Source organism: Nanorana parkeri, unplaced genomic scaffold (genome assembly GCF_000935625.1).
Source record: "Nanorana parkeri isolate BGI_ZX_2015 unplaced genomic scaffold, ASM93562v1 scaffold19, whole genome shotgun sequence".
Lineage (NCBI taxonomy): Eukaryota > Metazoa > Chordata > Amphibia > Anura > Dicroglossidae > Nanorana > Nanorana parkeri.
In genome coordinates this window covers 3,422,257-3,435,831 of record NW_017306287.1, presented here as the reverse complement: position 1 = coordinate 3,435,831, position 13,575 = coordinate 3,422,257, and the positions used below count along the sequence as shown (strand labels likewise).

Here is a 13,575-nt window from a genome sequence, read left to right as displayed (position 1 = left end):
TCGCTCTCTCTCCCCTCCCTCCCTCTCTTCTCTGCCTGCCCCCCTTCTCCGTCTCTCCTCCTCCTCCTCACCCCCCCTCCCTGCTCAGCCCAGCATAGGAAAAGCAGCCAGGAAAGAGGAGAACTGAGAGCGGCCTGTCTGTGCTGGTGGAGAGGCCCCCATGTCTGGGGAGGGAGAGCCAAAGCCTCAGATCTCCTCTCTGTGTCCCCCTTGCCGGCAAGGACCAGGGCTCCCCAATCCACTGGCAACCCAAAGGCTGAAGAAGAAGAAGCTGCACATTGGAGCGCCCCTTCCAAATCATTACCTGAGCTGGGATCCAGAGGGAAGACTTCCTTGGACACCCCACCTTTCGGAGAAGCACCCCGACAAAGAAGAGGGGTGAGCTGGCTATTGTAGGAGGCTCCGGTGGCCATAGGCTTTCCCTGCAGTGACTTTGCCTGTCATGATGTCCCAGCATGGTTGGATACATTCTCTGTGAAAGATGGAGCCCCCCCCAGCCTGAATGGAATACATATCCTATTTTCACCCCCTGGGCTTACAGTACTGAGTGAGCGGTTCCCTAAATATTTACAGAAGGAAGGAGGGGGGGTGGTGGTGGAGATGATAGGCTGCAGGTTTTCCTGCCTCCTTTGGTGCCTCTGATTTGCTCCACGTACATGTAAATGTATGGACTGCATTGCCTTATGCTGGTGTGGTCTGCCTGCATCTGGAGATAGCTGCACGCTTTCTGAATTACTGTATTTAGCTGCCAGTGCAGGGAGATACTTTGCATGGAGGCGGCAAGGGAGTGCTGCCTGGGGCAGGCTGAGAGCTGTCAAACCCCTTCACTTAGTCTGTAGCTGAAGGTTAGCTGGGCAGCAATAGGGGGGCGATAGTGCGAGAGGTGGTGAAAGGAGGAGGGGGGGATACAGAAAAGTCCCAGGCAAACTCCATCTTAACAACATGGCTTCCCCTGTCAATCAGCAGTTGCTACATCATACGGAGGTGAGGTGCGATGGCAGCGGGGACTCTAGTAGTGTAACTGTGAAAATTAACAGGCAGCACCACCAAGGCCCGTCCAAGCGTTGCAAATACAGTATTTCGTCCAGCTGCAGCTCGGGGGAGTCGGGACTAAAGAAGGGTGGAGGTGGTGGAGGAGTTCGGAAGCAGAAGAAGCTCCCTCAGCTTTTTGAACGGTCTACATCCAACTGGTGGAACCCAAAATTTGACTCTAGCAACTTAGAGGAGGCCTGCGTGGAAAGATGCTTTCCGCAGACACAGCGCAGGTTTCGCTATGCTCTCCTGTACCTCTCAGTATCTGCGCTTCTGTGGAGCATCTACTTTGGCGTCCATATGAAGTTAAAATTGGTTGCCCACCTTGTTCCAACCCTGTGCTTCCTCGTGGTGTGCCTAGGCTTTTTTTGCTTCACATTCACTAAACCCTACGCCCGCCACTGTATGGCAGTCTCCCTTCTTGTCACTCTGCTGGTTTTTGCTCTGACTCTGGCCTCCCAGTTCCTGGTGTTGACCAATGAAAATGGTTATGATGATGATGATGATGGCTTTTCCAACAAAACTTCCTCTTTTTCTGACTTCACATCTTGCCTATCCCAGGTGGGCAGCTTTTCTATATGTGTGGAGGTCCTGCTTCTGCTTTATACAGTCATGCACTTGCCGTTGTACCTCAGTGCCTGTCTTGGGGTAACATATTCTATCCTTTTTGAGACCTTTGGCTACCACTTTCGTTACAAGGAGTGCTTTTCTCCTTTGATGGACACGATGGCTCACTGGGAACTACTAAGCAAAGCACTACTGCACATATGCATTCATGCTATTGGAGTTCACCTCTTCATTATGTCTGAAGTACGATCTCGCAGCACTTTTTTAAAAGTTGGCCAATCCATCATGCATGGTAAAGATCTGGAAGTTGAGAAAGCCCTTAAGGAAAGGATGATTCATTCTGTCATGCCAAGGATCATTGCAGATGACCTCATGAAGCAAGGGGATGACGAGAGTGAAAACTCCGTTAAACGCCACTCTGCCTCCAGCCCAAAAAGCCGCAAGAAGAAGTCTTCAATCCAAAAGACACCCATAGTCTTCAGGCCCTTCAAGATGCAAAGGATAGAACAAGTAAGCATCTTGTTTGCGGATATTGTGGGATTCACCAAGATGAGTGCCAACAAATCAGCCCATGCCCTTGTGAGTCTTCTTAATGATTTGTTTGGCCGCTTTGACCGCCTATGTGAGGAGACAAGGTGTGAAAAAATCAGCACCCTTGGTGACTGCTACTACTGCGTGGCAGGATGCCCAGAACCTCGACCGGACCATGCCTATTGTTGCATTGAAATGGGCCTCGGAATGATTGAAGCGATTGAGCAATTTTGCCAGGAAAAGAAAGAAATGGTCAACATGCGCGTAGGCGTACACACTGGCACTGTACTTTGTGGCATCCTCGGCATGAGAAGGTTCAAGTTCGATGTCTGGTCTAATGATGTCAACCTCGCCAATCTTATGGAACAGTTGGGAGTGGCGGGTCAAGTTCACATTTCTGAGAAAACTGCAAAGTACTTGGATGACCGCTACTTGATGGAGGACAGCATGGTGGCCGAACGTGTTGGGCAGATCGTAGCAGCTGATCAACTTAAAGGTAAGAACACGTTTTTTAGCATATTGGATCTGAGGCCTTATAGCCAATGAGAATGACTGCACAATGAACGGTTCCATGCTTACTGTATCCTTTATATTGGTCCATATTATAGGGTTAACTGTCCTTTTCTCTAACAGTATTTGTTGCAATGTGATTTCCAAACAGAAACTGACACTATGTCATGTGACTTTCAATTATGGAAGCTAAAGCACTACAATGATAATTGAATTATCAGGGATTATTCCAGAGCTCTGTTCTTAGGCACACTTCCTTCCCTATCCCAGAACATTGTGTTAAGCTATTGTGGTATTAGTTAATGGAGATAAAAACTCGCTTTGAACATAGATGCTTCTGAGAGTTTTAGTCGTAATCTGGCATCAGGAAGTCTTTAATAATGTTAATAATTAGATATGTATCCAAAACTGTGTGTTCTAATAATCTGCAGCCAGCGATTACTTGATAGAGACTGGCACTGCCAATCCTGCCCTGATAGCCAATGATTGCTGGATATCATATAGAGACCAGTGCTGTCTGATCTGTACTGATAGGACATGATGAAGGGCCTAGCACTGTCTGACCCACGTTCTGATAGGACATGATAAAGGGTCCAGCACTGTCTGACTCACGTTCTGATAGGACATGATAAAGGGCCCAGCAATGTCTGACCCAAGTCCTGATAGGACATGACAAAGGGTCCAGCAATGTCTGACCCAAGTTCTGATAGGACATGATAAAGGGTCCAGCACTCTCTGACCCCTGTCCTGATAGGACATAATAAAGGGCCCAGCACTGTCTGACCTACAGGTGAAACTCGAAAAATTAGAATATCGTGCAAAGTTCATTTATTTCACTAATGCAACTTAAAAGGTGAAACTAATATATGAGATAGACTCATTACATGCAAAGCAAGATAGTTCAAGCCGTGATTTGTCATAATTGTGATGATTATGGCTTACAGCTCATGAAAACCCAGATCCACAATCTCAGAAATTTTTTGGCAGTGTGGGCAGGTGCCAAGTCCTGCTGGAAAATGAAGTCAGCATCCCCATAGAGCTCGTCTGGGGAAGAAAGCATGAAGTGCTCCAAAATCTCCTGGTAGACGACTAAGTTGCATTAGTGAAATAAATTAACTTTTGCACGATATTCTAATTTTTCGAGTTTCACCTGTACATTCTGATAGGACGTGATAAAGGGTCCAGCACTGTCTGACCCATGTTCTGATAGGACATGATAAAGGGCCCAGCACTGTCTGACCTACATTCTGATAGGGCGTGATAAAGGGTCCAGCACTGTCTGACCCAAGTCCTGAGAGGGCATGATAAAGGGTCCAGCACTGTCTGACCCAAGTCCTGATAGGGTATGATAAAGGGTCCAGCACTGTCTGACCTACATTCTGATAGGACATGATAAAGGGTCCAGCACTGTCTGACCCAAGTCCTGATTGGGTATGATAAAGGGTCCAGCACTGTCTGACCTACGTTCTGATAGTACATGATAAAGGGTCCAGCACTGTCTGACCCAAGTCCTGAGAGGGCATGATAAAGGCTCCAGCACTGTCTGACCCTTGTCCTGATAGGGCATGATAAAGGGCCCAGCACTGTCAGACCCACGTTCTGTTAGGACATGATAAAGGGTCCAGCACTGTCTGACCCAAGTCCTAATAGGACATGATAAAGGGTCCAGCAATGTCTGATCCAAGTCCTGATAGGACATGATAAAGGGTCCAGCACTCTCTGACCCATGTCCTGATAGGACATGATAAAGGGCCCAGCACTGTCTGACCTACATTCTGATAGGACGTGATAAAGGGTCCAGCACTGTCTGACCCATGTTCTGATAGGACATGATAAAGGGCCCAGCACTGTCTGACCCAAGTCCTGAGAGGGACTGATAAAGGGTCCAGCACTGTCTGACCCAAGTCCTGATAGGACATGATAAAAGGTCCAGCACTGTCTGACCTACGTTCTGATAGGACATGATAAAGGCTCCAGCACTGTCTGACCCAAGTCCTGAGAGGGCATGATAAAGGCTCCAGCACTGTCTGACCCTTGTCCTGATAGTCAATGATCCCTGGATTTTATATAGAGACTGGCACACACCTAGTTCTGTCTTTGATCATCTTGCAGTTAATGACCACTAGGTAGTATTGGGGAATATTGGGGAAAAGCAGATATTTTTGCATAAATCCGTTAATCTATCTTTTTACATTTTTATTCCTCCATTTATTGGGAACAGAAAAAAATGTGCCAGCTTGTTATATGTTATCCTTTTAAAGAGTTTAAAGAGTACATTGCCTATACTGTATGCATGTTCATACACTGTTAGATCTTTTCCATTCAGCCCGTGGGCTAATAAAAAACAGGTTCCTTCATCCATGCAAAACAGCGTGGATGGCCGAATCTCCCTCTACGGCTATTGTATTCTGACAGCTGCCGACCGTCGCTGTCAGAATACACGAACAGTGAATCCAACTGATTGTTTGCAGTCACTGTTCAGTTAACAATTTTCCACCTACCTCCAATAATTTTCTGAATGGGAGGCTGCCATCAGGGTCACCCTGGGCATTGCCCATGGCTTTAAGACTCATTGAAACGTATATATTCGGTTTTGGTGCATTACTGAACGCAGGTAATGCACAACATAAAATTGGACATGCACCTGTTTTTATGTGGTGAGTTGTGTTGCACTGCAATTGGCACCTAATACTTGTGTGTTGGGGCGCCGTTCTTAATGAATGGCAATGCAAGCAAGGCACCAGACAAAGTTCCATGAATTGCGGTATTGCATGTTGTTAATAGGCACATTACTGCAATGCACGGGTATGAAGCCAGGCTACAAGAACGAAGGACTATTGCAGTATTTCAGTCTTTTAGCAGGTACTGTATATGCCAAGGAAAGCCGCTTGTAGTGGAGCTCTAATTCTAGTATGAGAATTGGTGACCATTAAAATAGTTCTTCATGATGGTTTGATCTTCAAACATCAACAAATCAGATCGCAGCCACCATTTTTCAAGGAAGATTGCGGCTTCTACGGGCAATACAGTTTCCCATGAAAGTATATCTAAACCCAAACCCTCAGGGAGAAGAGGAGAGTGCCAGAGCAGCAGTTAAGATAAATAATACGCCTCTTTATCCACCCCCCCCAGGCTTACTGATAATTTAACACTTGCAGAGCTGAGAAGGCAGGGGTATCCTTTGCTTCCAGCCTGGAGTTCAGCTTTAAAGAACAGCTCCGGGTAAAACATTTTGTCTTTGCCTTGGGTCAAACATTTTGTTTTTGCCTTGGGTCAAAAATAACAAAGTTACACTCACCTGATCCTCCGAGCCAGCTCCTGCATGTCTCTGCTGCAATGATAGAATGTCTCCCAGCATCCTCACGTCCTATGCACCAAGGGGAATTTAGCAAAACTGTAGCCGACAAAATCTGGAGAAGCTGTGCATGGCAACCAATCAGCTTCTCTCTTCCATTTTCAAATCCTAACTGAACAAACTGAAGAGAGAAGCTGATTGGTTACCATGCACAGCTGCTCCAGATTTTGTCTGCTCCAGTTTTGATAAATTCCCCCCACTGTGTATAGAACATGATGACTCAGAGACCTTAGACCGCTGCAGCATTGGGGGAGAGAAACTCCAGGGACCGGTCCAACAACAAACATGAACAAAGTAAGAATAAAAAAAGAATATGCAATCCTGTATAAGTATTATTTTCCTGCACACTCATGAGTCCAGTGGAGCGCTCACATGTCCATGGTAAGCTCATACACAGAGATTACAGTATGCTCCCAGTGCAAGGAGCAAAAACATGAACAAAGTAAGAATAAAAGAATAAAAAAGGAATATGCAGTCCTATATGAGTATTTCTGTGAAGATTTTCATTCATCGAGGTCATGGTATATCTGTAAAAAAAAAGTCAAGGCAACTGGACTTGCTGTATTTTTCATGAAGACGTTTCACTTGTCATCCGACCAGCTTTCTCAATTCAGACTCAATTCAGTCATTCTGAATTGAGAAAGCCGGTTGGATGACCATTAAAATGTCTTCAAGAAAAATACAGCATATCCAGTTGCCTTGACTTATATTTTACAGCTATATAAGTACTATTTTCCTGCACACTCAAGAGTCCACTGGGGCGCTCACATGTCCATGGGAAGCTTATACACAGAGATTACAGGATGCTCCCAGAGCAAAATCATAAACAAGGTAAGACTAAAAGAATAAAAAAAGGAATATGCCATCCTGTATAAGTATTATTTTCCTGGACACTCAAGAGTCCACTGGTGCGCTCACATGTCCATAGGAAGCTCATACACAGAGATTAAAGGATGCTCCCAGAGCAAGGAGCAAAAACATGAACAAAGTAAGAATAAAAGAATAAAAAAGGAATATTCAAATTCAATCCTGTATAAGTATTATTTTCCTGCACACTCAAGAGTCTACAGAGCGCTCACATGTCCATAGGAAGCTCATACACAGAGATTACAGGATGCTCCCAGAGCAAGGAGCAAAAACATGAACAAAGTAAGAATAAAGGAATAAAAAGGAAAATGCAATCCTGTATAAGTATTATTTTTAGAGAGTTGAATTCTACTTTGAGACCCACTAACCCATCCACACTGATATATACAGTAAATGTTACACATCTTCCTTATGTTGTAAAGCGCTGCGCAAACTGTTGGCACTATATAAATCCTGTAACGTATCAGCAGGCGGCCAATGCGGAATGATCGTGCGACTGTCTGGAGCCAGTGTACGAATAGTTAAGTTTTTCTACCATTAAAGGCCACTTAGGTCCAGTGTATCCCATGCACTGACTGTAGACGTATTTCCTGTGTTCTCCGAAGTCAGTATCCATTTACTTGTGGTTGTACCACAGACGTTAGAACAGACGTTACATTAATATGCAAAAAGCAGGGCATGACGCGGGTCAGTGTTTTCCTGTAATAAGATGTGTTTAGCGCTGTAATGAGTGCTAGCAATCAAATGATACTGCAGTTGTACGGTATTCATAATATTGGCCAATCACATCCAGTCTTTCCTTGTGTGAGAGGCTAAACTGGACTCTGATTGGTTGTTACAGGTAACAGAACTTCTTTTTATACTCTGTTGCCGCAGTTCTCTCCACTCTAGACTCTTCCCCTCTGGGCGTTACACGTTGTTTTTTCTTTCTTCCTTGTAAAGTGCTCGTTAAAAAATAATGTTTTGTGTGTCAGGAGGTCAGCTATGTATATTAATAGGACATGATTAATTGGGTGTTTCCCGAGCACTATCGGTAAAACCAGTGTGAAGGGCAGTAATGATGTGCAAACTACTGCAAGCCATATCGGCCGGAATTCGCTTGTGATCAGATTATAGAAGGAGGATTTCGGATTATTGCACGCATTGCAGCAGATGTAAAACCCCAACTGGGTGACATTTATAGTTTGCACCGTGTATTATAAACAATTGCCAGTTTTATTATTTTATCACATACTTGTTTGCAACTTTTTTTTAATCCTTTGTTGCAACTCAGTGCGGATGATCTCTTGCAGCCTTTTCGCAGATGCTTCACGTCTGCCTGTACTCCAGCGGCGGCTGCATAGCATTGCTCAGGGAGGGCTTGCCAGTGGGGACATTGGTGGAACATGCCTAGGCATTGGGCATCAGCATGAATACTTAGGGCTAGTTCACACCAGCCGCAGTGCGTTCCGGCCTAATTCTGTCCGGAACGCACTGGATCGCATTGCGGCCCGGCACACTTTGTTGTGGGGCGGGAGGGGGCGTGGCGGTGCATTAAAGTGAATGGCACCAGAGCCATGCCCTCTGGCTGCAATGCGATCAGCCACACGGGAACATGTGGCACAGCATTCTGGTCCGGTCAGAAAAAATAGTACTTGCAGCATTTTTTTTTAACAGACCGCAGGGATTGATGTGCCTTGCATTCCCGTGCGGCCATTCGCATATTGGCCGGAGGGCGTGGCTACAGTGCCATTGAGGTTAATGCACCGCCACGTCCCCTCCCGTTATAAAGTATTGCTGGGATGTGTAGTCCTCTATAGCCTGTGCCATTCTGTATTGCTGTAAATATTAGGGCTGCACCATATATTGGCCGCCAAAACATATTGGCCGAAAAATGGCACTTTTGGCATAATGCTTTCTTTTTCCCCCGCTGGACGCTGCTCCGTCTCCCAGCGCGGAGGAGAGAAAGTGACAGCCGGCCGAGCCCTGCGGAAGGAGAACGCTGTGTTTGTGGGTTTTTTTTGGGGGGGGGGGGACCCAAAAAAAAATCTTGCACCAGGGCCCTTTGTTCCTTAGCTCTGCCACTGAGCGGAACGCACTGTGGCTGGTGTGAACTAGCCCTTAGGGCAAGGTAGGCAAACTCCGTCCCTCCAGCCAGAGGCGTCACTAAGCTAGGGGTCACCAGGTGCGGCCGCCAGGTGCTCCATCGGGGTTCAGGCACCCTTCTCCATCGCTGCCAGGTGTGCCCACAGTTCAAATGGCCGCTGGTGATCTGTCCCCACCTTCTCCATCACACTGAGCGCTCTGCATCCACATTCACTTCCTCTGCGAGTGCTTAGTTAGCAGTGCTGAGCGCTGACTTACAGCATAGCGTTCACCAGTGGTTTGCTAACTCAGCACTCACAGCCGCTGAGCAACTGAACACACCTCAAATGCACATGTGACAGGGTGTCAACGCAGGAGTGGAATTGGGAGGCAGGGTCAGAACCTTGTCACCCTATATTATGAATTCCCCAATCACCAGCTATTATTATTTTAAGTAAAGCCAAAGAATTTAAAAGATTGTTAATATGTTTAAAATTACATTAGTATGCTAAAGTGGAACTCCGGGTTCGCTGAAAAAATTAAAATGCCATAAATGACACATGTAAATGAGCCCTAAAAGTATATGTAAACCCTTACTAAATGACACTATAGCTTGCTAAATCAATTTCTGATGTGCATGCCCGTGTGAATGAGCCCTAACAATCACAACAATGACTCATTCACATCACTGGACATGTCTCAGCTCAGAGATTCGGAAACAAATATTGACTGGGGCGGCCATTTTGCCTGTCCTTTCACCTCGGCCATGTTTGTACTTGTAAAGTGTTATCAAAACATGGAAGTTATTTACATAATTGGTGGCCTTGTTTAGAAAACAGGCTGAAAGCCTGACTACGGAGCGCAAATAAGGTTAGGACAACTTGTGTGTGTTTACCCAACACGGGGAAGTTAACAAGCCACCTCAGATCACAGCAATGCGACGTTACACAATCCCAAACTCAGTTTATAAATACAGAGAGGCCAGAAAGATAAAACAGCACGCTTTGAGTTAGCAAGGTCTTCGTCATTTACTGTACACCTGGGTTACATTACTGCATCATAGAGGCCTTGTCAGTTACTATTAAAGTAGAACTGGAGTCAAAACTTTTTTTTGAGTTTTGGCTAGAGTAAAGGAGGGTTATAACCCCGTCTTTTTGCAATCTGTGTCCCATTGGGAAGATTTTCTGTCAAGTGAGAGAAAATTCTTGCAACGTGAAGGACATCCCAGGTGGTCAGTTGGGTCACCAGGTCTAGTGTTCACATCAGAAGATTTCCGATCTATTTCAGTTCTTGTGACAACCCAAAATGTTGGATTTTCTTTCACTGAAAACGGTCACCAGGACAAATAGGGAGGGTGAAAACATAAATAAATAAAACTTCACATAGTACTGAAGTAAAAAACATTTTTTTTTAGTTGTGGATAGAGTAAGGGAGTCTTATAACCCGTCAGCTTTTTTTTTACCATCTCCGTCCAATTGGGGAGATTTCCCTTCACTTCCTGTCCAATAGCCACAACAGGAAGTTAGAGGAAATCCCTCCAAAGTGTGAGAAATCCCAGGTGGTCAGCAGGGTCAGCAGAACTAGTGACCCCATTGGAAGAGTCCCCATCTATTCCTGTTTTGATGACAACCCTTGGGATTTTCTTTACTTTCAGTGATAATGGTCCCCTGGACAAATAAGGAGGGTGAGTCTCCCATTAGGCCTCATTCACACTGCTAGGAGCCAGCCCGTACAGATCCATGCGTCATGCACGGCAGTATCGGGCCGCTCCTGGGAAGGACAGGTGCTGTGTGTGATTTGTACGCAGCAGCCTGTTCTTCTCTGTGGGAGTATGCGGCTGTACGCTGTACCGTACGGGAGTATGCGGCCTTACACTCACCCTGCAGGTGCAGGTGTCCTTACTCGTACGCGGACAGGGTGGAACTTGTCTGGGTCCGAGCACAGACACCCGCACGGATGTGCAGTTCGGGTGAGCGTATGGCATACTCCCATAGAGAAGAACAGGCTTCTGAGTAGAATCACACACAGCACCTGTCCTTCCCAGGAGCGGCCCGATACGGCCACGTACACCGCATGGATCTGTACGGGCCGGCTGCTTGCAGTGTGAATGAGGCCTAAAGCTCACTATACATATCACATTCTGATTGTACAATCTCATTTATATCTACCAACTACTATGTAGTACGAGGGCCTTCCTGATTGGATACAGATTGATAGGGCTGTTTAGGTTGGTCCCCATATTATATAGTTTTGATAAATCTAAAGTTGATTGTACAGAGATTGGATGAGGCACTGGTGATGTAGCCCTGGCCTCACAGGTGCATTCCCAGTGCCTTCCTGGGAAATCTCATCTGGAAACTGCAAAATCTTGCGAGATCTCTGTAAAAATACTTATCACACCTTCTGGTGCTTCTGGAAGGCAACCAATCTTTCAGTTTTCCATATAATTAGGGAGTTGAAGGATAAGACAGATCTTTTTTTGGGTAACACTTGTGCAACAGATGTGATAGTTCAGCCACATCCTCTTCAGATCATCTCTTTTGGTGGAAGAAAAAAAAAAAAAGGATGGCGCGCCAGCCTCCCACACACTGTTTGTGATATCCCAATGTTTGGGGAAAATAAAAATGTTTTGCAGGCAGATGTACAAATCCTGACCTCTGTACTCACTAGCTGTGCCGTGCCTGCTGATCGCCCAGGTGTGACAGCTTTAAAAGGCATTGGCTAGCTTTTCCATCAGGTGACACCGTCCCATGGTCACCCACGGCCTGCTCTCGCAGGGGTCTTATTTTCAAATGCCCATAATTCCGTTTTGCAAATGACTTCTGCTTTCAGCATACCGAGGATATAATCCGTCTTATTTAATCATCTTCTTTACATCAATCACAAAAAGGTCGATCCACAAATCTAACACACTGGGATAAGGATATTTGTGTTTTTTTTAAAGGGACAGTTATAAGATTAAAAAATAACAGTTACATGGCTAAAATAAAGATCCTGAACCTTGTGTTAAAGCTTTGTGAATTGAAGCCTATACTGCTTTATATAAATGAGGTTGTTAAAGGGGTTCTTCTGGGTTTGTGGAAGACTTCTGTAGGGTCACCTGTGAATTTTAACCAGCAGGCATTACAGGCGCCCTCGCCAGTTTTTTGTTGCTAAGGCTGGATACTGCTTGGAGTTGCTTGGCCTTTTCCATTGGGAGCATAAGTATTCTGAGGCTTTGGTAATTATAAGCTGAGGGGCGTAACTACAAATTATTGGGCCTATGGATAAAATGGGGCTCTTTGCCAAAAAAAAGCATTGGCTAGAGTAGCCTGAAAATCTGGGGTGGGCAACTCCGGCCCTCTAGCAGTTGTAAAAGTACAAGTCCCATGAGGCACTGCAAGACTGACAGATACAGGCATGACTCCCAGAGGCATGTTGGGATTTTTACTTAAAGCACAGCTGGAGAACCGGAGTTGCCCACCCCTACTGTAAATGGTAATGGACAAAAAAGTGTAAGCCTGGATATAGAGAGAAATAAATTTTTCTTCCGCTGATGCTCATTGACTGTTGTTCTAAACATCTCCTGCCTTACATTGGATTGCCCAGCCCCATACCTAACTTCCCTTTCCATGTGATCTACCTGCCCCCCTCCATCTTCTTTCACTATGTAACCTACTGCTCAATTAGTCTTCCTTGTTGCATGATGATCCAGAGTAGGGTTGCCACCTGTCCTGGATTCACCTGGACAGTCCGGGTTTTGAGTCTTCTATGTGCTGTGTCTGGGTTTCAGCTGACCTGAAACCCGGACACAGCACAAACAGGACTCAAAACCCAGGATGTCCAGGTGAATCCAGGACAGGTGGCAACCCTAATCCAGAGGGGGTCTTATCCTAAACTCAATTTTTTTTCAGGGTGCCCTTTTCTGGGCTTGTCCTGCTCCTTTAGGTTTCTCAGTCTCTTCATATTTCTAGCGGCCGACACATATAAAGGATTAATTGTATTCCCAAACAGCCTCTCTCTCTGGGTTGACATGCCCTGTGAGTTGTATGGGTTACCCACCTGTGGCATGATTAAGCGTTGACACTACCTGCTCCTGGCTATCTAATATTTTTGGATATGTATCTCTGTATGGCTGCCTCTTGTGTCTTATATTTGTAATTGTTATAAACCTAAATAAAGAATATGTAAATACAATTTGGATTGCCCAAGAGCTCTCTGTTGCGCATCCATTAAACCCTTTGATATATTGTCTGTGGCCCTTGAAACGTGTTGGCTGCCTTTGGTTTTCTCGTTACTACTTATGGAAATAATAAACTTTTGACATTTGTTTGGCGCTCATTATGGCTTAACTACACTTGGATACAGAGAATGACTGCCCTGGACAGGGCTTGAGGCTAGGCAGTGTGCAAAACTAATCAGTAATGTTCGTGAGACTGCCCAGGAAAGAGTGGAGATTGTGGGAATACTGTACAGAGTTTGCGAGATCAACCTATAGAACGGGACTTACCTGCAGAGCTGCATAGGGAAGCACCTTGTTCTCCCAGTTGGAGCCCCAGGCCCCATGAGGTAGCAGCTGAGGAACCCAAGCAGTTAACTAGCAGCAGAGCATATCTCTGTCTTAAAGAGGACTGTAGCCAAACTAGGTCATCGAAAGCTCCCTAAACCTC

At 45.6% G+C, this 13,575-nt stretch overlaps 1 protein-coding gene across 1 annotated transcript in view; it reads left to right on the top strand.

The window, feature by feature from the left end:
- Nucleotides 1-375: 375 nt before the first annotated feature.
- Nucleotides 376-13,575, top strand: part of ADCY9 (adenylate cyclase 9) — an 89,395-nt gene continuing 76,195 nt past the window's right edge. The window contains exon 1 of the mRNA XM_018561168.1: nucleotides 376-2,626. Within this exon, the coding sequence (XP_018416670.1) occupies nucleotides 943-2,626 (1,684 nt within the window). The 5' untranslated portion in view covers nucleotides 376-942. The remainder of the gene's footprint in view (nucleotides 2,627-13,575) is intronic.